This window comes from Poromitra crassiceps (assembly GCF_964638095.1).
Source record: "Poromitra crassiceps genome assembly, chromosome: 23".
In the NCBI taxonomy this organism is placed as follows: Eukaryota; Metazoa; Chordata; class Actinopteri; order Beryciformes; family Melamphaidae; genus Poromitra; species Poromitra crassiceps.
The window spans coordinates 1,061,568-1,086,825 of NC_139639.1; the positions used below are offsets into that span (position 1 = coordinate 1,061,568).

Below are 25,258 nucleotides of genomic sequence, written 5' to 3' on the forward strand. Positions count from 1 at the left end.
ATTTATTTTTTATTTTTTTCCCCTGGTGGACATGCATGAACATGTGAGAGATCAAGTGCATTGCTGTGAGCTGTGTGGATGGATGCATGTCCGTACAGCAGGTGGCGGTATAATGCATCTGGGTTTGTTGCATGTTTCATTTCCTCCAGCAGGGAACCAGAGGAAGAGAGAGGCGAGCGTAGACAATCACAGGAACTGTTCAGGGGGGATACGATGATACCCACAGAATAGATTTTTTTTTTAAATAATTCCGATTAGATCAACCACGGATAATGGCCAATAAGAAGAAAGTGATAGTAACAGGTGAGTGATTTAGTTGGGTTGGGGTACGGGAGCCAGTCAGTATGTCTTTAAAGATGTGTTTATGTTCATTACAGTGTTGTTGAGTAGCCTACATTTAGGTGTCCACTTGTCTATGAGTCATAGAGTCAGACTATGACACAAAACAACCCCAATAATATTTCGCTAATTGAATTATAAATGTGTAATAACCATGTTTGCACTGCTGCTTTCAAAAAGGCATGGGCTGATTTTGTTGGTTTTATCTGCTGACTTTAGATAAAGATAAAGAACGATCTGAATCAGGAGACTGACTGACTGAATTTCAGATGTTCTTTTGAGACATACATATTGCTCAATGTTTTCATCAAATGCAAAAGATTATTCATTCTTTGCCACTGAAAATCGCACCATTGTGCTGCAGGGCTTGACTAGTCCAATTAATGTTTAACTTGCTCACCTTTAGACTTTGAATAAGAGTCTTATTAAACATTCACTCTTATCAGTTCTGCACTAAACAGATAAGCATCCTCGCTGTCTTTCTACTATCTTGCTCCACCGTTTATCAGTGTTGCGCGGCTGGTGGATGATTCTGGCATTCTTTTCTTTGCAGGCTTTGAGCCGTTTGGAGAGCACACAGTGAACTCCAGCTGGGTGGCGGTACAGGTAATCAGTGATTGATTTGTCCATATTTAACAAGGGGTTTCACTTGGTTTTATTGCCTGAATTTGTCAACCAAGCAATAAACACTTCAGGTGGATTTCTACACTTGGCATATTGTATTGTGAAAATATAATTACTTTTATGCTTATATTGTGTTATATTGTGCATTATGTGTTGCTCAAAAGTTACAGTGAGGCTTTAATCGTGATCTTCACACAATTCCTGTGGGTGTGCCAACAGGAGCTGGAGCACCTGGGTCTGGGTGAGGGTGTAGACCTTCATGTGTGTGAGGTGCCTGTTGAATACCAGGCTGTTCAGAGCCTCCTGCCTTCACTATGGAAACAGCACCAGCCACAGGTATTCAAAGAAATATAACATTTTCCATAATGCAGTGGAATCCGCTTATAGTGTTCAACCGATCAAACCAATCAAAAAGCTTGGTACAAAATAATTCCTATACACATGCAGTTTGAATAATTCACTTAGAGCAGTGATACTCAACTTGCGGCCCGGGGGCAGATGCGGCCCGTTTTCCATTTTCTAATAATTTCACATTAGTTTTCATTGTGAATTAGAATCAAATTCACAATAAAAACTAATAAAATAAAAACTAATATGAAATAAAGTTTGACTGAGCTCCAGCTAAATTGTCAAATACCGCCGTCTGCTTGCTACCCAGGCACTTATGTATGTACTTAACCTAACTAACTTAACCTAACTAACTATCCGGTGTGTACAACATTGTCAGACTAAACTCTGACTGACACCCCAATAACCTACAATCTGTTACAGAAAAATGTATATTGTTTGTTTATTAAATGGCCCCTGGCCTCCGATCATTTCACGAAAGTGGCCCCCGGGCAAAGCAAGTTGAGTATCCCTGACTTAGAGTAATCAGCAGTCGTCTTAAAGTGAACATTTTGGGTCTTCGCATACATTGGGGGGCACAGTGGCGCAGTGTGGTAGCGCTGTCACCTCACAGCTAAGAAGGTCCTGGATTTGATTCCCGCCTGGGACGCTGTGGGCGCTGAGGGTGTGCTCCCCCCCATGTCCTCAGTGCCCGCACTGCCCAGGTGGGCTATCTCGTCGTTGGAAGAAGTTGGTCCCTGGGCGCTTCACTGCAGCTGCCCACCGCTCCTGGCCTGAACCCTGGAGAAGGACAAGCAAGGATGGGTCAAATGCGGAGGACAAATTTCACAGTGTCACCAAAGCATGTACGCGTGTGTGTGTACTGGCTGCCGTGCACGTGTGTGCATGCCAAATGGTGTTTGTGACAAATACAGACGGGGTTTGTCCGTCCGGTTTAATCTTAATCTTAATCTTAATCTATGAGAGCAATGGATTTTTTTTAAACTATAGGAATTCCATTATTTCTTTTACTTAGAAGCTGCCAAAAATAAGCCAATGACATGCAGTAGCGACACTGGTGTATGGCTGTCTGTCTATGCAAGACTGCTGTGTTTGAAACAGCTGGAGGCCTAGCCTAATAAATAATGAATAAATAAACAAATAAAAACAAATAAACAAATGTCAGTTAGACGGTAATCTGCATGAAAAAAACGAAAGATTTTTTTTTAAATAATGATCATCCGCTTATAGTGATCAATTTGACCCGTCCCAAAGTGATCCCTATAAGAGGAGTCCACTGTAGATAATAGTATGTTCATCAATCAATCAGTGAAGCAATCAACCAATCAGAAAACAGAAAATACCAGAGTGTCTCCCCTTGTGGTCTGGTCAACACAGTTGGTGGTCCACGTGGGTGTTTCTGGGTTAGCCACCACGGTCACTCTGGAGCAGTGTGGCCACAACGAGGGCTACAGACGCCCGGACAACTGCAGCTTCTGCCCCACCTCCCAGTGCTGCATGGAGAGCGGCCCAGCCTGCATCGACTCAGTCGTAGACATGGATACCGTCTGCAGGAAGGTCAACGACTCTGGGCTCGGAGTGGCTGTGTCCGTATCTAAGGATGCGGGAAGGTCAGTCATGTTACAGTTATGCACACATCTAGGCAAACGCGCACATACACGCGCAAATGCCGACATGCTAATTGAGATTGTTTAATTATTTAACACACCTTGAAAAGTCAATAGCCTGGGGCATCTACTGTATGTTTGCAATGCTGACGAACAACCATTGTCACATGCAGCCCCCCCCCCCCCGTCTCTCTCACTACTTTCTCACTGTATTTCATAATGTAAAGATACCATAAAAACAATCTTTTACGTAACGTAACATCCACCCCTTGCCCTCTTGCCAGGTATCTGTGTGACTACACCTACTACACGTCTCTGTACCTGGGGCAGGGCCGCTGTGCCTTCGTCCATGTGCCCCCGCTGGGGAAGCCTTACGGCAGCCAGACCCTGGGGAGAGCGCTGCAGGCCGTGGTGCAGGAGATGTTGGAGCTGCTGGATGGTGCTGAGGAGCACAAACACCACCAACACTGCCACCACCAGCATCAACACCAGCACGCCCACTGATGAGAGACTCACAGCCTGGTTCCTTCACTCGCTCAGACCACTAGACCAAATTGACTAAAATAGATGACTGAGTGGCCCACATGAAAACAGTAGTCATGTTTTAATGAACCCAAGGCAAATACATTTATCCTTTGGGTCTGTGGCTTAGAAATGTAAGAACCTGTGACTTGCATTGTAAGTGATGACAACTCATGGAACTTTCCATCTGCCCCTCTTACAAACCCTGAGGACAATCTAACTTATCAACTACATAGCCATGGAAAACTAATGGCATTCATTTGAGGAACTTTGTTTTGCACATTTGAAATGCACACAGGAGTACGGTTTGTCTGAGTTGGGTTCCTTTAACAATAACACCAGCGGCAATTAAAATATGTATGTCAAAAATGCTAACGGTTGCACACCAGTCTGCTGTAAACATGACGCCCTGACCACAGATTGCACTCACTGATATTGTACAGCACTTTTGAATCTTAAACTCCTGTGTGGTTGTTGCTGGTGCTAGAGTTAACGGTCTGATTCCCACTGTGTAAGCCAGAACTCTTCAGCATCCATTTACTCTAGGTCTGGTCAGATCAAAGCCATTGATAGGCAGTATTGTGTGTGCGTGTGTGTGTGTGTGTGTGTGTGTGTGTGTGTGTGTGTGTGTGTGTGTTTGTGTTTCATAAGACTGAACATGGAAAATAGGCCTTTACTGACAACACAAGAACATTTATGGCCATATGAACATTGTGACTATACTAGTACGTTGTAGCTGTAACTATAAGCCGAATATGGTTACACTCAATTTCCTCTATAGACTTTTTTAGTCACATCCTTCCCCTGTGTGTGTGTGTGTGTGTGTGTGTGTGTGTGTGTGCGCGTGTGGTTTTTCACTATTTCAACTAGTTCTGTGTGTGATTTCCTCTAATTCTTTCAGTTCCCGTTGGTTATTATTGTGTTGTTATTATCCTGCCACCCTCCAGTGTTCTTTGTGTGTGCTCCAGCGAAAGGTGATGAATCTGAAATGACTGGAATCGAAACTTTGGAAAATCCAGACTTATAATCATGTGTTTATCTCAGGGAACTTTCTGCACATGCAATCAGTATTTGTTATTTTGATGGAAACATGTCTGTCTTGTGTATGTAGCGCAAGTTTGCAAAGCAAATTATCTGTGATTAAAACACCTTAAATTGGCTTATTTCTCAGTTTGTCCTCAGTCTAAAATCCACATTCAGATGACATACTTGTAATTGCTATTTGCACAAATGCAATTAACCTGTTTCACAGCAGCCATTTTGTGTCTAAAGGGCAGGGTAAACATGTGCAACCAAAACATTCATGAGGGTTTCCAACTTCCAATCCATTAGGTGTTCCAGTGCTGGGGCCCTCATTAATGTTTTGGTTGTGCCTGTGTTTACCCTGCCCTTTAGACACAAAATGGCTGCTGTTACCATGTGCACAGCCTACGCAGCGCGTGGTCAAGAGAAGGCGTTTTGGAGTGAGTCAGGCATTCAGTCAGTCAGGAATGGATAACCGTGATGATGTCATCACTGATGATGTCATCACTGATGTCATCAGTGCCACATTTGGCTGTTGAAATGGTGATGATGTCATCAGTGCCAAACTTGGGCTGTTGAAAGATGTAGTTTCCTCGAATGAGGTCGCCTTGTTGGTACACGACGTAGGTGGGCCTAAACCGAAGTTGCCTTTGGTTTGCCTTGTTTATTGTCCACACTTAAAAACATAGCTACAAGAACAGCCTAGGTGAAAAATCTCAATAATATTCCTATATGTATTACTGTATGGTTTTCTGTGGTATTTATTTCCATCTATAGTAGCTGCATGACATTTCAAAGCATCAGTGTGAATCTGAATCGCATCCCTCTAGACTAGAGTTTATTATACTGTATTTTTTCTGGTGTCAACTGTACACAAAGTACACACATTTACAAAGTCTACTTGCTTTACTGTACACCAGAGACCTGGTTAGAAAACTGATAGACTAATTTCATGCATATTTTATTCTTCTCTGATATTCTTATGTTCTTGCTACTTTGTGAATGAGTACTCTATATCTATATTCTTTCAATTGTTAAAATGCTTACAGTGTGTACACGTCACGGACACTCCTCTTCTTGTGCTCTACAGCAACGTGTTACGTCATCAGTTCGAGTGTGGGAGTCGGGCTCTCTCTCTTCTTTCTCTCTCTCCCTCCACCAGTGTTTGGGCAATTCCTAATTAATTCACTTTCTCAATGGTTCGGGGCTTTTTTCCGGACTAGCAACAGTTGAAGGAAGAATCGTCCGAAGCGGATTAAAATCGCTTTTGATTTCTAGCTTTTGTGGGAGATAAATAAAAAAAAGATGAGTGTTGAGGCGTACGGGCCGAGCTCGCAGACACTAACGTTCCTGGACACGGAGGAAGCCGAGCTGCTGGGAGCGGACACCCAGGGCTCCGAGTACGACTTCACCGACTTCACCCTGCCGAGTCAGACCCAGACCCAAGGCCAGACCCAGAGTCAGCTAGACGGCCAGGTTCGTGTGCTTGTGCGCGCCAAATCGGCGCCAAAATAGACCCGTCACTTTGTTGACATAACCGGAATTAGCTTAACAACATCGCTGGCGGGCTAACTCTGGCTAGCATGATGCGTTTCATCTGTTACCATGCAGCTATCCTGCTAATTGGTTAGCGTACTTGCTAACTAGCTCGCACAGTTAGCATGCTCTCACAGCTAGCATATCAACATAGTAGTGTATTGCCATACCACCCCTTGCCAGGAATTTGTCTGTGTGCCCAGATACACAGACACAATTCAGTTATTTATAGGCAGCACCCCCCATACAACACCCGTCACTGACGGCAATAAATAACTACACAGTTCAGACAAGGCCAGTACTGTAGATGCAATAAGGTAGTGTGATTTTGATGTCAGCAACTTTTCTATGGACATAATAGCCAGCAGGTTACTGTAGACAGCAAGTGTTTTAACACAAATACATTATCTGTCTTTCTTTAGCTGGTTGGATTTCTGATTTGCGCAGCTGCTTTTCTGTGATCTCTCTGTTTTAGTCCACCCCCATATAGAGTTGACATTAGATTGCAGTGCATCTTTGTTGATTCAGTACAACTGTCTCTTCAGGTTAACGGCCCTGATGGGGTGCTGCAGAATGGAGACGACCCTGTGATTAAAGCCAGCCAGCTGTTGGCGGAGTTGAACTTTGAGGAAGATGAAGAGGACACTTACTATACCAAGGACCTCCCTGTGCATGCCTGCAGGTATTAAACGAAGGGGACGTGCGACAGGTGCTGTGTGGGTGTCATTGCATCGATTTTATTTCAGTCAGGAAAAGCAGCTTACTATGTATTTTTTAACTCACAAGGAGTGTCTTTCACTTTTTGATAGTTCATCTAATTTGTTTTAACTGTTTTACTGCTATGCTCCCCTGTGCACATGCTTATTACAAGACCTCTTTTGTTGGACATCATGTCGGAAGCTGAACTATCTCAATTTTGCAGTATCATAAGTTCAAAAGTAAATTATATATTATATCATTTTAAATGCAACATGTCAAATGCCATACCAAATAGAAGTATAACTCAAGGGTAATCAACACATAGATCTATTCCTCCATCTGTCCCGTACCTTACTTGCTCACAACAGTGCAAGTAAGGTGTAACGCTGCCCATCTAACAACCTGGCTGTCAGCTGTTAGCCATCACGTTGGCTGTGCCAAAGAAGTCCAGTGCAGGAGGATGACTGGCTTCTCAATCATGTCCATTTGTCTTAACTAGATGCATTGGCAAACGGAGGTACTTTGCATAAGGGGTCACTTACCTTTGAGTTTGTGACTTCTTAGACCATAAAAAGTGATGGTACTGCTCTTTCTTTCAACATCAATCAAATCAATAGGTGTTTTGTTGCCAGTTGCAGAAAGTTTGTGGGGCATAGCGTGATGGCCTTATCCTTCTCTCTTAATTGTCCCACCCACTGCGTAGTGCGTACCAATATATAATTTTTTTATGGAGGCATCAAGATGTTAGTCAGTCAAGCAGCTAGCTGCTGGGCAGTGGAGTGGGCATTCTCTCTGGCAGACTTTGGGGCACCTCATTAAATATGCATATTGATTGAGTGGAGCATTCATCATTCTCTGACACCTTTCATTTTTTAAATGATGGTTCTTCTTTCTCTTTCTCTTCTTTAGCTACTGTGGGATTCACGATCCGGCTTGTGTGGTCTACTGCAACACTAGCAAAAAGTGGTTTTGCAACGGCCGTGGAAATACATCCGGCAGGTAAGTTTCACTGACGAATCAGCTTTCTATTGGCCCTCCTGATCATGTTATTGTACTTAGTAAATGAACTGGGGGAAGATCAATAAAATCAGAAAACATTGGCCAGATATCCACTCATTTCCTGCAGTCAGTTACCTGGTTTCCTCATGTTATAGCATGGTAAAGTTGGCTATTGCTGTAGCTGAACGTGGGCAGCATTGCCATCAGTAGTGTTGTGCACTAGTAGTGATGCTGCATGTCCCGCCTATTGCTATAGTACTTTTGGTGCTACAGATTGCAGTCAGCGTGCTCAAGTCGATAATAATCACATAGTAGCACAGTTGCTGGTGTAGTAGTAGTAGTAGTAGTAGTAGTAGTTTATTTGTCATTGCATAAGAATTTACACAACGAAATTCCAGGCTCCCCATCGTGCAACCATTCAGTACAATACAATACATTCACCAATTAAATAACAATTCACCAAGTGTAAGCCAAGTTATGGCCCCTTTAAATGCCTTGTGTTAACATTCATCTTGTGTTCATATTCATATAAATAATTTGCATTTCAATTAAAAAATGAGTCACATAAACTCTTATTGCTATTACTATAATACTTTCTCTCAGAAGCACTAAAGAGGTTGGAATGGTGCTTGTAACATAAATACATTTATTTTATTTACAAAACTAAACTTATGTGTTCCAATGATCACAGTCCTCTGTATTTAAACGTTATTGGAAAGCAAGAGAGTGTAAACACACACACACACACACACACACACACACACACACACACACACACACACACACACATACATAGACCCTCACTGTATAGAGGACACTAGTCTTTTGTGGACGTCCATCTGGTCCATAAAGAGCATTTTCCGTTGTCTTCTCTTTCAGCCACATTGTGAACCACCTGGTGAGAGCCAAGTCCAAGGAGGTGACCCTGCATAAAGACGGCCCGCTGGGGGAGACGGTGCTGGAGTGCTACAACTGCGGCTGTCGCAACGTCTTCCTACTGGGCTTCATCCCCGCCAAGGCCGACTCAGTGGTCGTGTTGCTGTGCAGGTAAGGTCAAAGGTCACCTGCCTAGAATCAGCTGATGCTGATCCATGTAGTGCAGGTAAGGAGACTGTGTTTTTAGATAACTGTGCTTTACACGGCCAACGGCAAGCTTATCAGGCGAAGGAATTAGACTATTAAAATATGACAATTGGCAACTTTACTTTCTGTAATGAAATAATAAGACTCTAAAAGTTGGATCTATATTTTGCCTACTCAGGCACATGAAACGGAAACCCTGGCCTCTATAATACTGTAGCCTGAACCATGCTATGTTAGGGGCAAAAGAGGTCATATTTATTTAACCATAAATCTTTAGTGCACATAAAAATCTGAAATTGTGCCAAAATATCAAGTTTTAGTATTATATTCCAATACCCTCATATCTCTTAAAGGCCAGTATAAGCCAATAATAGGTGCACTGTCCAGAACCCCCTTTTTCACTCTCTGCACGTTTCCATCCTTGTTTATAACAGTGTAAGAGTAACCACAGTGAGTAGGGAGGGGAGACAGAGGACCCTTGACATGTCCCTGAGTCAGACAGTGAGTTTTCCCAGCAGCTCCAGGGGGCGCTGTTTTGTAGCAGACCATGCTCCAGCGATCAGTAGTACTGTATATCTTAAAAAAAAGACAAAATAGCAATTGACATGTTTGTTTTGGTGGTGACACAGGCAGCCATGTGCCAGCCAGAGCAGCCTGAAGGACATCAACTGGGACAGCTCCCAGTGGCAGCCTCTCATCCAGGACCGCTGCTTCCTGTCCTGGCTGGTGAAGATCCCCTCGGAGCAAGAGCAGCTCAGGGCACGCCAGATCACCGCCCAGCAAATCAACAAACTGGAGGAACTCTGGAAGGTACGGCCATCTCAGCTGTCTTCGCACACAGAGCCCCGTCATAGAAGTTATTGACACCTGGTGAAACTAGTAATACAACTGTGTTTTGCCTTTCTTTCCATGTTACTCCTCACGAGTGATCTTTTGTGTGTGTTCGTAATCTTCTTGGCAGGAAAACCCTACGGCGACCTTGGAGGACCTGGAGAAGCCTGGTGTGGACGAGGAGCCTCAGCACGTCCTGCTCCGCTACGAGGATGCTTACCAGTACCAGAACATCTTCGGCCCGCTGGTCAAGCTGGAGGCTGACTACGATAAGAAACTCAAAGAGTCCCAGGTCCTGTACAACTGAGCAGGGTGTGCTTTGAATGGGGATGAAAGGGGATGCCATCATCACATTATAAACATAACCAAACGTGGCATGCCTATCACTCTTTGCTTTAAGCAGAGATTCACATTATTCACCTCCTACTCTCCTTTTTGAACCATTTGAGAAGGGTGCTTCAAAAGTGGAGATGTACAGGATGGAATCGTTTAAGGACTCATTTGTGATTTAATTTCAGGACCTCCCCCCCATTTATGGTAAAGAAAGTGAAGCTATTTAACCTATGTACGCATCACCGTACGCCTATGTTTTGTGTTGCATTTGGAAGTTTTGAAAATGAATTAACACAGGAACTGTATACTCTGAGGGTATTTGTCATCCAGTGATTTTGACATCATGAAAACTTGATTTCTGCTCGTTTTAAACATTCAATATATTGCTTTAATTTTGTCTCAACAGACTCAAGACAACATAACAGTCAGGTGGGACTTGGGGCTGAATAAAAAGCGGATTGCTTATTTCTCCCTTCCCAAGACGGACTCAGGTGGTAATTAGTTGTTTTTCTTCATCTTCACCGTCATTGTCATCGTCATGGTTTGTCTATGAGTGATCCTTCGTCATTTAATTTCAACATCTTTGCATTCTTATCGAAGCATGCAGATGTAACTGAAGTAAAAAAAGAAGAAGCAGAAAGCATTCAAATTTTCTGTTATATTTTACATGCATACATATATACATACATGCATACAGTATATGTATGGCTTTCACTTAGTTATTCCTTTTGTGGTTTGGTTTGTGCGCCTTATCCTCTGCTCTCCTCTAGATATGCGACTGATGCAGGGAGATGAGATCTGCCTGAGGTACAAAGGAGACCTGGCCCCTCTGTGGAAAGGCATTGGACATGTCATCAAAGTGCCAGACAGTATCCTTATCACTGTTACTTACAGGAGACTATATATATATATATATATATATATATATATATATATACTGTATATATGTGTATATATATATATATATATATATATTATATATATCACTTTTCACATATTGCATTTAACTTAGTAACTTGCGGTTCACTTAAATATTTTACTTCAAATCACAGTTGAATAAAATAGGCTAAGCACACTGTCATAACAGTTACAACATGTGAGAGAGTGCTATGGAAGGTTCTGCATCCTCCTTAACCTGTCTGTACGAGACTATGGGGATGAGATCGCGATCGAGCTGAGGAGCAGCGCCGGGGCTCCAGTGGAGATTCCACACAACTTCCAGGTGGACTTTGTGTGGAAGTCCACCTCCTTTGACAGGTATTCAAAAGAACAGACACACGTCTTTTGAATAAGATCATATTTCTTTCCATGTATGAAGAGGAACAGGAAGTCAACACCCACACCATAGCACTGCACTGTACTGCTGCATACTGAAAAGCTGGCTCAGACCGAGGAGGCAGGCTTTGTCACATTGAGGCCAATGCGGAAGTACTAAAAACCGCAGTTCCTCCAATAGCCACTTTACAGAGTTTACAGCATAAATAAACATGTTTACAGCCTGGTTCAAAAAATGGTTTTGATCTCTATAGCTAACTTCACCTTTCATAACAACTGTATGGGCGGTGAATTTTGATGTACCTCACGTGTTTAGAGTCAAATAGACAATATCAAAGACTGTTTTTGGGACGTGATTGACAGGTCGCCTCAGCCTGTCACAGCTCGTAATCACGGACCAATAGCAGGTGAAGCTGCGGCTCTGTGGGAAAACCCTGGTCTCACGCGAGCTGTGTGATAACCAACACGGCAGCGGCCAAAACGCCTCATGCGAGCTGTGTGATAACTGATAACCAAGCTGGCAGCAGCCAAAACGCCAAACTGGAGGCTTCAAAATGGGAGATTACAAACCAAGCCTGGTGTCTGAAGCTTTTCAGTGTGCAGTAAAATACTTCTATTGATGTTTTTAAATACATTACATATACAATGAAACTAATCCTTACGCAGTTTTCTTTTTGCATAGTTTAGGTTTTAAGAAGTCCACTGAAGGATGGGTCTTTATTCTATACTTGTGTCTCCATCATCCAGGATGCAGAGCGCCCTGAAGACCTTTGCTGTGGACGAGACGTCTGTGTCTGGTTACATCTACCACAAACTGCTGGGCCATGAGGTGGAGGATGTGGTCATCAAGTGCCAGTTGCCAAAACGCTTCACCGCCCAAGGCCTGCCTGATCTCAACCACTCCCAGGTGAGCTGGAGAAAAGATCATGAAAACTCAAATGTGGTCGGCGAGGCATTTTTGCAGTCCAACACCTGGAAATTCTACATACGGTCAACTCTAATTACAATCTACAAATAACACTATTATTACATTGGGGGGGGGGGGTGCAAATTGGCATAGGTGAAACAAAAAAATACCAGGGTAAGTAATAAATAAATAATAATTGAATAACAATTTATCCAGGTAACCCAAGTGCTTTGCTTCTTACACATATGACGCTTGTCAGGTCCTGTCCGTCACATGATTGTGGTTTGTTGTAATGCAGGTGTATGCTGTGAAGACCGTGCTGCAGCGCCCCCTCAGTCTCATCCAGGGTCCTCCTGGCACGGGGAAGACTGTCACCTCGGCCACCATAGTGTACCACCTGGCTCGACAGGGAAATGGGTAAGATCGATGCACAGCTGCCTCTCCTCTGTTTTAGTTTGTTTCCATTGAGCATGCTATTACCATAAGCATTGGTATTTGATTTGATTGTGAGCAATTACTTGTGTTTACTCTGCAGTTAATTAAAAGTGTTGTTATAGTCACTAAGATGCTGCAATAACGTGTCCCTCCAGGCCTGTGCTGGTGTGCGCTCCCAGTAACATTGCGGTTGACCAGCTGACTGAGAAGATCCACCAGACGGGGCTGAAGGTGGTGAGGCTGTGTGCCAAGAGCAGGGAGGCCATCGACTCACCTGTGTCCTTCCTGGCTCTGCACAACCAGACCCGCAACATGGACAGGTAACACACATCCTGCTGGGGATAAATACAATTTCTAAAGTTATTTCAATGGGGCATTTTTTGATATCTGGTTGTTTTTTCCTTGTCTTTTGTAAGTAGCTAGAAGTAGTATTTTGTTATTTGTCAGTTCTACTTCTGCTCCACAGCTTGCACGAGATGTCAACATGCATTTTCTTTTACCCCCCCTTTCCACCAGCAGGGTCTAGATTAGGAAAAACTTGTCATATTTGCCAGGCAACATTCTGTATATTTCTTACTGATTTCTTCTGGGGGTGGCATTGGCTAGAGTTTGGATTAATATTGGAGTTCCAGGAAGTGCCAATGTAATCAATGGTGGCTTAAAAACGATTCCAGACCCTTTCAGTAGTACAACCTGTTCAGCATTGGCGCTGATCTCAGTGCCATGTGTTGAAATGATTTGTGCTGCTGCAGTATGCCAGAACTCCAGAAGCTCCAACAGCTGAAGGATGAGACCGGAGAGCTGTCCTCATCAGACGAGAAGCGCTACAGGGCTCTGAAGCGCACTGCTGAGAGGGAGCTGCTTATGGTATGGAGATCTCTGTTGCCAAACTCAAAACCCAAGTCCTACCAAAAGTGACCTGTTTGTGACAGTACTTAAGCACACAAATTGTACTCTTGTTAAGGGCCTAATGATTCTTTTGCTAATCTGTTCAGGTCCACTGTCTGCTAGTATTGATTCTATGCTACTTTAAAGCCCAGTTCAACTTGACGCCAATGATTTGCAAAGCAATGAGTTGAAACGTGCCACTGCTTGCCTTCCCAGAATGCCGATGTGATCTGCAGCACCTGCGTCGGGGCTGGGGATCCTCGCCTGGCCAAGATGCAGTTCCGCTCCATCCTGATTGATGAGAGCACGCAGGCCACTGAACCAGAATGCATGGTGCCTGTGGTGCTGGGGGCCAAGCAGGTATGAACCAGAATGCATGGTGCCTGTGGTGCTGGGGGCCAAGCAGGTATGAACCAGAATGCATGGTGCCTGGGGGCCAAGCAGGTATGATGGGCACAGCGATGCCCCATTTGTCAGAATACATTCTAATAAGAGACAATGAGTAGTATCTGTTTGTAATATTTGTTTTGCTTAATAATGGACTTAATCTTTCTTCCCGCCACAATGGTACATGGTATGCAGGACATAATGTCATCATGGTGGTGTCTGTGTAGGTCGCTAACCCATTGTCAGTGACCTTGACAGAATTAAATCTTTGTACTGTGCCATCATGCAATTTGATGGCTTGTGATACTGCCATTTCAGAAACAATAACTGAATAACTTAAAATCACAGTAATTTTAATAGTTAAAAAGATTAAACAAAATGATATACACATGGTTACACATGGTTAGTGCTTTTTTTTTTTTTTTTTCGTGAACACAAGTATTGACAGCACCACCAAATGCTGCCATAGTCCAAAATGCTGAAGTCTCGTTTTATCGCCTATAAGTGAAGCAAAGTTGAATTCTGTGAGGCTTGATGTGTCTGTGTTGTCAGATGGAAAAAACACAGAGTAAGCAGTGTTGCCACAGATGCTGTAAAATGACGAGATCCTTAAAAAAACTGCTCTCAACCCGACTATCCAGTGTCCACACGCCTTGTTCTTCCTTCTTGATATCGCTTCTGTTCTAACTCGGTACTCATCTGTTTTCCCCCACAGTTGATCCTGGTGGGTGACCACTGCCAGCTGGGTCCTGTGGTGATGTGTAAGAAGGCGGCCAAGGCAGGTCTGTCCCAGTCGCTGTTTGAGCGTCTGGTGGTTCTGGGGATCCGACCCATCCGTCTGCAGGTCCAGTACCGTATGCATCCGGCCCTCAGCGCCTTCCCTTCCAACATTTTCTACGAGGGCTCCCTACAGAATGGAGTCACTGCTGGTAAGACAGACGGGAACAACAAGGGTATGAAATCTAATGTGAGGACGCTCAATCGTGGCAGCGCCTATTCAGCACGAGTAAATCTACTGAAACTGCCTTCAGAATCAGAATCAGAATCAGAAAGACTTTAATGATCCCCGGGGGGAAATTGGGACAAGTTACAGTAGCTCGCTCACAGAACACACATAGCATAAAATAAAATCAAATAAAAATAAACCGTAGTCAATGCAATATTAAGCAAATAAGCAGAAAACACAACATAGCATAAATAACTAGTAAATGCGATAGAAGCAAAAAGCAAAAAATAAGTAGAATGTCTAAGTAGCAAAATACAAATACGTAGAGTAAGTATAGTATACATTCCGTGTCAATTATCATTATTGCACCTGACATATTGCACATATTGCACATATTGCACATATTGCACGTGATTTATATTGTCGGCTTGCCCTATACGTTACACGTGGCTCAGCCAGGCACAGTTAACCTATCGGCTGGCTCAGTCTCAGGGAGACTGAGCGTCTCCGAGGTGCTCTTTTAAGAGAGGCATTAAATAGACCAATGGCCACAGGCAGGAATGATTTCCTGTGCCTCTCCGTATTGCATCTAGGTGGAATCAGTCTCTCACTGAACGTACTCCTGTGTTTGACTAGCACGTCGTGGAGTGGGTGCGAGTCATCCAAACTACTGCCCAGACTTCAGCATACAGTAAAATGCCCAGACGTCATGTTATATTGCCCATTTAGCCTTTCTTAGTTCGCTGCTCTCCCCATTCCACAAAGTTTAACAATCCAATCAGTGGCATCCAAGATCATAATATGCGTGACGGACAGACAGATGGACTGGGGACAGTCCATAGTCCCTTCCCAGATTTCATTGTGTTGGACAAAAACAGAAGAGACCTTTGGCTCAGGCTGCTGTCGTCGCTTCTCCCAGCTGATCCTGTAAAGGGAGACTGTGACAACTAGCGCCATGCACATCACAAGCCCGTGGTCTTCCACAACCGTGTGAGTCGGTGTACTTTGTTCTACATCAGTTATTCTGAGTCGTATCTGTTTTCTCCTCCCCCTGCAGCGGACCGGATTAAAAAAGGCTTTGATTTCCAGTGGCCGCAGCCTGACAAGCCTATGTTCTTTTACGTCACCCAAGGCCAGGAGGAAATTGCCAGCTCTGGAACCTCCTATCTCAACAGGTTTCACCTTCTTTGATCATTATGCTAATTAGTAATTTAATATAAAAGGAACAAGATATATATATATATATATATATATATATATATATATATATATATATATATATATATATATATATATATATATACATATACACACATATATATATATATATATATATATATATATATATATATATATATATATATATATATATATATATATATAATAGCTTGCTTTTCTTGTTTTTATATTTGCCATTTTAAGAGTACAGTTGATCAGTTTTCTACATTCTCCTAAATCACTTCAACTAATAGTCATTAACTACACTGCAGTTTTACACAGTACAGTGTCTCAGGTGTTCACAAACACTGGACCTTCAAGTTTTAAGAGATATTGCAGTTACATCAGTTTGTGTACATTATTTCAGATGAGCATTGTCCGTTTTTTGTCTGAAATGTTTCGTTAATATCAAAACAATGTGTTCTCCGTAATGTGATCCCTATACTTGTTGTGTGTATCCAGGACTGAGGCATCCAATGTGGAGAAAATCACCACCAGGCTGCTGAAGGCCGGAGCAAAACCGGACCAGATTGGCATCATCACCCCCTATGAAGGCCAGCGCTCTTATCTGGTCCAGTACATGCAGTTCAGTGGCTCTCTGCATACCAAGCTCTACCAGGTATCATGACAAAACATACCAAGCTCTACCAGGTATCATGACAAAACAATCCCTGCAGTGGAAAGGTGACAAATGTATCCCAATAACCAACGGAACGTATGAAACCCAGTAATATGTCCAGTTTAGAATGCCAGCGGAATCAAATGTCAAAATACTTAGTAATAAGTAGGGGTGGGGAATCACAAGTTTGATCACGATGCGATCCGATCTCTATTCATTTGACAACGATGCGATTTAATATGCCCACAATCAGTTAAACCAGTCGTTCTCAAAGTGGTTTCAGGGGGTCCCCAACAAAAAGGGTAATGATCTCTTTTCAATCATGAGAGACTAGTAGGAAGGTTTAATACACTTTAATGACAAATTAACTTCACTATAATTCCATCCATATGTAACACAATGACAGAATGTATGACTATTTTGGTGATGGATTTCATACACTTTCTGTAATAAAACATCTAAAAGCAAAAATCTTATCAGATGGGGACCCTGGGACAAAATCTGATCAAATGGGGGTCCATGGTCTAGTGACTAGTCTGTGTCAGTTTAGGGGTCCTTGACGTGGAAAAGTTTGAGAACCACTGAGTTAAACAATCAGTAAAAAAAAAGCAACTAAAATATCATTTGACAATTTTATTGTTGAGCTCTTAGACATTTAAATGAAAAACAATCTATTCTTCTTAGTAAAAGCATAATGTTTATTTATTTTATGGCGGGTCATAGCGATTAATATCGATATTTTCGATGTTTGATGCTTATGTTGATATTTTTCCATGCCTGTAGCATTTCCCCTCGGGATCAATAAACTTTTTCTGGTTCCGGTTCTGATTCTGATTGACTGTTAATCGATGCAGTTGGATCGTTGATTATTAAATCAATGCATCTTGCCACCCCTAGTAATAAGTTCCATATTTTATGCAGGAGACAAGAAAATAATATTTCTCATAGTCTATAACAGGTGTACACTAAAATGATGAACCAGTTTTTTCCACTAACCTTTCCTCACTCTTTCTGCAGGAGGTGGAGATAGCCAGTGTCGATGCCTTCCAAGGCAGAGAGAAAGACTTCATCATCCTGTCCTGTGTCAGGGCCAATGAGCACCAGGGCATCGGCTTCCTCAATGATCCCCGGCGTCTCAACGTGGCACTCACCAGGGCCAGGTAAAACAACATGGCACTCACCAGGGCCAGGTAAAACAACATGGCTCTCACCAGGGCCAGGTAAAACAACATGGCTCTCACCAGGGCCAGGTAGAACAACATGGCTCTCACCAGGGCCAGGTAAAACAACATGGCACTCACCAGGGCCAGGTAGAACAACATGGCACTCACCAGGGCCAGGTAAAACAACATGGCTCTCACCAGGGCCAGGTAAAACAACATGGCACTCACCAGGGCCAGGTAAAACAACATGGCACTCACCAGGGCCAGGTAAAACAACATGGCTCTCACCAGGGCCAGGTAAAACAACATGGCTCTCACCAGGGCCAGGTAAAACAACATGGCTCTCACCAGGGCCAGGTAGAACAACATGGCACTCACCAGGGCCAGGTAGAACAACATGGCACTCACCAGGGCCAGGTAAAACAACATGGCTCTCGCCAGGGCCAGGTAAAACAACATGGCTCTCACCAGGGCCAGGTAAAACAACATGGCAGGGCCAGGTAAAACAACATGGCACTCACCAGGGCCAGGTAAAACAACATGGCACTCACCAGGGCCAGGTAAAACAACATGGCTCTCACCAGGGCCAGGTAAAACAACATGGCACTCACCAGGGCCAGGTAAAACAACGTGGCACTCACCAGGGCCAGGTAAAACAACGTGGCACTCACCAGGGCCAGGTAAAACAACATGGCTCTCACCAGGGCCAGGTAGAACAACATGGCACTCACCAGGGCCAGGTAGAACAACATGGCAGTCACCAGGGCCAGGTAGAACAAGATGGCACTCACCAGGGCCAGGTAAAACAACATGGCACTCACCAGGGCCAGGTAAAACAACATGGCTCTCACCAGGGCCAGGTAAAACAACATGGCACTCACCAGGGCCAGGTAAATCAACATGGCAATCACCAGGGCCAGGTAAAACAACATGGCACTCACCAGGGCCAGGTAAAACAACATGGCACTCACCAGGGCCAAGTAAAACAACATGGCACTCACCAGGGCCAGGTAAAACAACATGGCAATCACCAGGGCCAGGTAAAACAACATGGCACTCACCAGGGCCAGGTAAAACAACATGGCAATCACCAGGGCCAGGTAAAACAACATGGCACTCACCAGGGCCAGGTAAAACAACATGGCAATCACCAGGGCCAGGTAAAACAACATGGCTCTCACCAGGGCCAGGTAAACAACATGGCTCTCACCAGGGCCAGGTAAATCAACATGGCAATCACCAGGGCCAGGTAAAACAACATGGCACTCACCAGGGCCAGGTAAAACAACATGGCACTCACCAGGGCCAGGTAAAACAACATGGCACTCACCAGGGCCAGGTAAAACAACATGGCACTCACCAGGGCCAGGTAAAACAACATGGCTCTCACCAGGGCCAGGTAAAACAACATGGCTCTCACCAGGGCCAGGTAAAACAACGTTGGCATCTGTATAATTCTTGTTGCCCGAGGAGTGGAGCCGTTTTGAAACCTATCCACCAAATTTGGTCATAGTCTGAGTTACAGATTATTTTATGGCAGTAGAAGATCCTTCATTATCATGCCTCTTTTTTGCTTCTCGTCATTTAAAATAATTGTGTTCTTCTTCTGTCCTGCAGGTATGGTGTGATCATTGTGGGCAACCCCAAGGCCCTGTCCAAGCAGCCCCTGTGGAACCACCTCTTGAACTACTACAAGGAGCAGAAGGTCCTGGTGGAAGGCCCCCTGAATAACCTGAGGGAGAGTCTCATGCAATTCAGCAAGCCTCGCAAGCTGGTCAACACCGTCAACCCTGTGAGTTTTGCGTGTGTGTGTGTGCGTGCGTGTGAGAGAGACAGAACTTCTCAGTCCAGGAACCAGAGTAGATTTGGTCTTACGTCATGATACCTAGGCTCATGTGTCCCACCTGAAAAATGATCCAGTTAAGGAAAGCAAGTCATAGATAATAAATGTATATTGTCTCTTTGTGCATGCAAGACTTTGAAGCAGAAGCATGTTCTGAAAACCCTGCTAGACGACACTAGGAGTAGCCATGTCTCTTTTCTTATGGTTTTGCAGGGTGGTCGATTCATGAGCACTGCCATGTATGATGCCAGGGAGGCCCTCATTCCCGGATCTGTTTATGACCGCAGCAGCAATGGTGAGGAATACTTCACATAACACCCTTACTGTTCTCCTAAAAAATATAATCTTATATCATCCGGATCATGGCTAGCAATATTTAACTAAATATACCAAGGGTTTCACACTCCAGGCCTTCAGGTGTCAATGAGCCACACCTGGTCTAAACTCTGGTCTCACACCTGGTCTCAATCCTGGTCTCCAACCTGGTCTCACACCTGGTCTCAATCCTGGTCTCCAACCTGGTCTCACTGGGTGTGGCTCATTAAATGTCAGGGAGGATCAAACACCTGCAGGACATCGGCCCTCAAGGATGGTTGTTTGATACCCCTGAAATATAAACACACAAACAATTATGCGTAGCGTACGGTCATCTGTCACTAGACTAGTTTTGCACACAACCAAATACTTAAATAGGGCATACTGTACGTTTAACTTGTGCTTCCTTACCCAACAGGGCGTACGGCCAACATGTACTTCCAGACCCACGACCAGATAGGCATGATTGGTACCGGGCCCACTACCATGGCTTCCATGAACCTTCCCATTCCCTACAACCTTGTGATGCCCCCTATGCCTCCACCTGGGTACTTGGGACAAGTCAACGGGCCCACCGCAGGTGAGAGAGAAATAAAGCTGTACTTTGGGAAGAACTTTTTGGTTTGTAATAGAGCCATTTAAAAATGTGCCTATGATTACTTAATATACTGTATGTTAGATAAGTGTTAACATGCACAGCAGACAGGTGTATGTGTACTTTAAGGCCTGCTTTCTGTTCAGGTTCTAGTGCTGGAACACTTTTCAAAAACACGGTTCTTGGAAAACGTGACATCTGATGTGATTTTTCTCCAGGTCGTGGTGGAGGTATGAAAGGCAAAGCAAACAGTGGTGGAGGAGGTGGCGGCGCGGCTCGAGGTGGCCGTCAAAGAAACCGCCCCAACATGGGGAACCACAGTGGCGGACAGCACGGCCACATGAGCGGCAGCCAGGCCAGCCAGGACCTGGGTTCCCAGCCCTTCTCCCAGGGGCCTCTTACCCAGGGATACATTCCCATGAGCCAGCCCTCACAGATGAGCCAACCCGGCCTGTCCCAGCCTGAACTCTCACAGGTCTGTGTGATTATTGTTGCCTCAACTGTTGGGAATAAATCTTGAATCTTAATCATTAATTTGGTATTCAAGAGATTTTAAAAATAGAAAGTGCTAACTAGGTGCACTTTGAGGCAAGCTGTTTACAGTCATTGCAATTTGTACCTAATGCCAATGTTGCCAGTCAAGTTTATTTACTATAGCCCTTTACCACAAGTATTGTCTCTAAGGGCTTTACATACCCTATCATATACAATACATGTCATATACATATTATTACATCACTATATACCATACTACTACATAATATACTACATGTACATCATACACCCACGCCTATGGGCAATTTAGAGTCTTCAATCCGCATGACCTAGCATACATATTCCAATACAAGGGTATATCCAAGCTTTCCTCTCTATTTTGGCTAAAACCACTTACTCATTTTCTGCCTGGAAAGGACTGAAGGAGTGACTGCTGACTGACGTTTTTTTTTTTTGCTTTTTCCCTTTACAGGACAGTTACCTAGGTGACGAGTTCAAGTCCCAGATTGATGTGGCTCTGTCTCAAGACTCCACCTACCAGGGGGAGCGGGCCTACCAACACGGTGGTGTGACTGGACTGTCCCAGTACTAGACTGTAAGAGATTCCACTCTGGACAAAAGCTAACCCCCCCCCCCCCCCCCCCCCCCATATTCAAAATGTGTTTTACAATATGTTGAAATTATTAATGAGTGTTTTCTCTTTTGTTAATTGTTTTTTTCCCCCTTTACTTGACAGTTTGCTGGAAAGGAGCTAAGCCTGTGTTGAGCTTAGTTCGTCGGTATTTTAATCTGGGTAAATACAAAAAAGAACAAACATGGATACCCGTTTTCCACTGCTACAACTGAAGCACCACTGTGTGAAAGTAACAGGAGAGAGACCGAGAGAAACCAACCAATCACAAGAGTGAGAGCAAGATGGGAGTAGGGCTGGACAGGAAGAGAGCGGGAGACTGGAGGAGGAGAGGAGGCGCTGCTGCTGCTGCTCACACACGAAGACATGGCGAAGGAGAAAGCTGTTGTTCGTCGGAGCGGCGCGGTTGGAGAGGCGAGACCTTTCGATGGGTCAACGAAGGGCGGAAGGTGAAGGAGGGGGGGGGAAAGAAAGGGGGGCGACCCTGTCATGTTCTCCTCCTATGCCCCTGAACCCTTGGGGATCTCCAAGTAGTGTGGTTGGGGACCTTGCTCCAAAAAAGCTGAGAGAGACGGGGGAAGAGGTGTCTCTCACCCGGGATGTCCTCCATGCTAACTCAAGAGGACGTCTTCCGTGAATCGAGAGGAACAAAAGGGGACGCAACTTCTGAAGCAGTCAGCTCATATGGGAACTTTTTTAAACTCAAAAGTTTGAATCCAGGCTTCGCGCTCTGCATTTGAACATGTCTGAGAGAGAAGCGAGTTCCCCAAGAACTCAGAACTGGTTGTGGCGTTGTGCCTCAAACAGCCGAAATGAAGTTCGGGGGACTAAATAACAACGGATCATCACCTTTTCTTTCTCAGCTTTGAGTTGGAAAGTTTTCCAAGTCTTGTTTCCATTGAGGTTCTGAATGGGGGGAAGCTACAGTAGTGACGTTGGCCGTCTTTCCAGTCGGGTCTTTCTCAAGGTGGTCTACAAAGATTAAGTGGTGGAGTTAGCTCTTATGAAATATATATATTAAAGAAAAACATTTTTGTCTCCAGATCTGAAGGCGTGGACTTGAAAGATCAGTGGTTTTCGTGAGACAATTTTGTTTTTGTTCTTTCAAATGTATCTTTGAGTAGTACAAAAAGGAGAGTGAAAGACAAGCACCATTAACCATCTTATAATTGAATGAAGCAATGATGCTTTTGACCTGAATTTTCCAAATTATATGAAAAGCCTCATAGCAGATTCACCACCGGCGCTGAAGCCGCCGAGTATACGCTAAGCTAGCAGCCTGGGCTGCTCTTGAGCATACAGTATGCACATGCCCAAAATAAGTCAAAGCAATACTCTCAAATACTCTTGCCCAAAAGTCCCAAGTTAATATTTGATAAACAGACATGAGATTTTCTTTCATCTCAGTTAAAGCCACTGGTGAGCATGATACGATTCTATGATTATAATCATAGAAATGATTGACTTAGATTTCTAGTGATTGTTGTGGAGGTGTATACTTTGCACCATAACTCACCACGAGGAAGGAAGATGGAAAAGTTTCACGGCAAACATAAGTTAAATTCTAGTATTGTCCCATCTCAAAACAAATGGGACATGTTGCTACAGTGTTTGTATGCGCAATATACCACAAAAAATGCGTTGTTTATCAACTGTTATTGCTAACAATGGCTAGCCTGGCTAGAGCTAACCCTGGCTAGTTTCCCAAATGTTTCAATGGAACGCACAGAACTCAGGTGTGACATCACGCAACTGGGATATCCCTAGTTCCCAATATAAAAGGAATCGCCCATTTGAGGTGCATATCAGAATGTCAATGAATTATAAATTGTACTTTGCTATTTGGCATAAGGGCATTTAGTAAATTATTCTTATAACATGGTGACCCATCAGAGGGTGTAATTTAGTTTTTGTTAGCACTCTTTTGTTAGCACTTTTCATTCTGTAGTTTATTTACTTGCTGTCCTTAAGTTTTGAACTTATAGAATGTAGTGAAAATGAATGTCTCAAATACTAGTGCACCCTGTCAAGAACAGAACAGCTAGCTCGTTCTATAACTTTGGTAAATTTAAGTAAACGCTTGTGTCCAAGCTACAGTAGTCTACATGTATCGTATGTTCTCATTTCACATGCCTTGGATGGGCACTCAAGTTTCCATGCCCCCCTGCTTGTATCAATATCTCATTTGCTTCCAAGGTATGAACTTGATATTTAATATCCACCCCAAAACACAGACACACACACAGCTCTCTGGCACAATGGAAGTGATGAAAAGTACGTATCTGCCAGACAAATGACAGACGCATGGATTTGAATAAGTGTTTCTGACCCTATTGATAAAAGCGATTTCCACCCAGGTCAGTTTCTGGCACCGGCACAGTAGGTGCATTTTCATCAAATCAATATTATACCATATTTTGCTCATTATAATTATGCATGGTTATCAACCAGTGTTCATAAGCTGCTTAATGTCCCTACTCTGTAACTTGATGTAACCCCTTGCCACTATGAGATTGTTATTACCTGGTACATGCACGTCCTTCCTTAGGGGCACCAGCTATTAGACACAAATTGCCGTGTTGTTTTCCCCCTGCGAGGAAAATATAAACTGGATAAATAAATTAGCAGCACATCCTTCACAAACATTTGTTAGGGATATTTTTCCTCTTCTCCATTGTGTGTTAAATGAGAATGAATCTTTATTTGGCTTATTGTTTGAATTGATTGAGCTGTATTTTGTATTGGCCAAAATGGTCTGCACCATTTTGTTTTATGCCTGCTAATTGGTTGGTTGGTAGTTATCAATTAGGCCTTTGCTCACAAAGAACACCACCTGTTTATACTTTTGTCCTTGGAAAAATAAATGGTTGCTTATTTTTTGCTCATTTCAAGTGACTTCACATTTCATTGTGTTTATTCAACCTTTAACGGGCAGTTAACAGCTCATCCATCAGGTTGACAGATTCAGTCTGTACTTGAGTACACCTGAGCCTACTATCACATTTATCTGGAGCTCTGTTGACTTTACCGGAGGGTAGAACTGAACTATTTGTTATAAAGGTTTTGATTATTATAAACAAATTAGGATTTAAATAGAGCTCCAATGATTAATTGATAAGTTGATAGAACATTAATCTAATCATTTAGACTAATTTTTAAGAAAAAATATAAAATTCTCTCATTCCAAATATTTTCTGACTTCTTTAGTCTTCTAGGATAGTAAACTGATTACCTTTGGGTTGTGGACTGTTGGACAAAAGACATTTGAGGATGTCATCTTGGGCTTTTCGGGGGAAAAGTGATTGGCCATTAGCCATAGATTTAAACACCATATTGCCTATAGTCCAGTAGATAAGGTCACTAGCTATCGCATAAGGCAACAATTAATTACAATAAACATTAAATCTATGATTTTAAGCCAAATAATGTCTTCAGTGCTAGATCAAATTTGTAACATCCAATTGGCTGTATAGGGCGGAAGCGTCAGACCACACCACCCCCCGCACAGTTGTAATTTCTTTGCGCCCCGACACTGTAAAGCCAGCAGGTGGTAGTGTAACCGTCCACAGTGCCAGGCTGTTGAATGCAAGCAGCGGG

The 25,258-nt window shown here is 43.5% G+C and overlaps 2 protein-coding genes across 2 annotated transcripts; both read left to right on the forward strand.

Annotated features, from left to right (window-relative positions):
• Window positions 1–272: 272 nt before the first annotated feature.
• pgpep1 (pyroglutamyl-peptidase I) lies at window positions 273–3,530 on the forward strand (the record flags this gene model as incomplete). Its single annotated transcript, XM_083659202.1, has 5 exons — window positions 273–303; window positions 893–945; window positions 1,183–1,299; window positions 2,689–2,921; window positions 3,203–3,530. The coding sequence occupies 5 exons, from the start codon at window positions 273–275 to the stop codon at window positions 3,420–3,422; spliced, it is 654 nt and encodes a 217-aa protein (XP_083515328.1). The 3' UTR covers window positions 3,423–3,530.
• A 2,066-nt stretch (window positions 3,531–5,596) lies between these two features.
• On the forward strand, window positions 5,597–24,510 carry LOC310796905 (regulator of nonsense transcripts 1). Its single transcript, XM_083659149.1, has 24 exons — window positions 5,597–5,939; window positions 6,545–6,681; window positions 7,608–7,697; window positions 8,577–8,744; window positions 9,410–9,590; window positions 9,742–9,903; window positions 10,351–10,438; window positions 10,715–10,813; window positions 11,093–11,201; window positions 11,967–12,126; window positions 12,425–12,543; window positions 12,717–12,881; window positions 13,314–13,428; window positions 13,666–13,809; window positions 14,552–14,765; window positions 15,840–15,957; window positions 16,463–16,619; window positions 17,637–17,779; window positions 19,400–19,574; window positions 19,839–19,920; window positions 20,359–20,520; window positions 20,754–21,010; window positions 21,503–21,625; window positions 21,767–24,510. Exons 1-23 carry the CDS (start codon window positions 5,769–5,771, stop codon window positions 21,620–21,622), a joined length of 3,336 nt encoding a protein of 1,111 aa, XP_083515275.1. The 5' UTR covers window positions 5,597–5,768; the 3' UTR covers window positions 21,623–21,625; window positions 21,767–24,510.
• The last annotated feature ends 748 nt before the right edge of the window (window positions 24,511–25,258 follow it).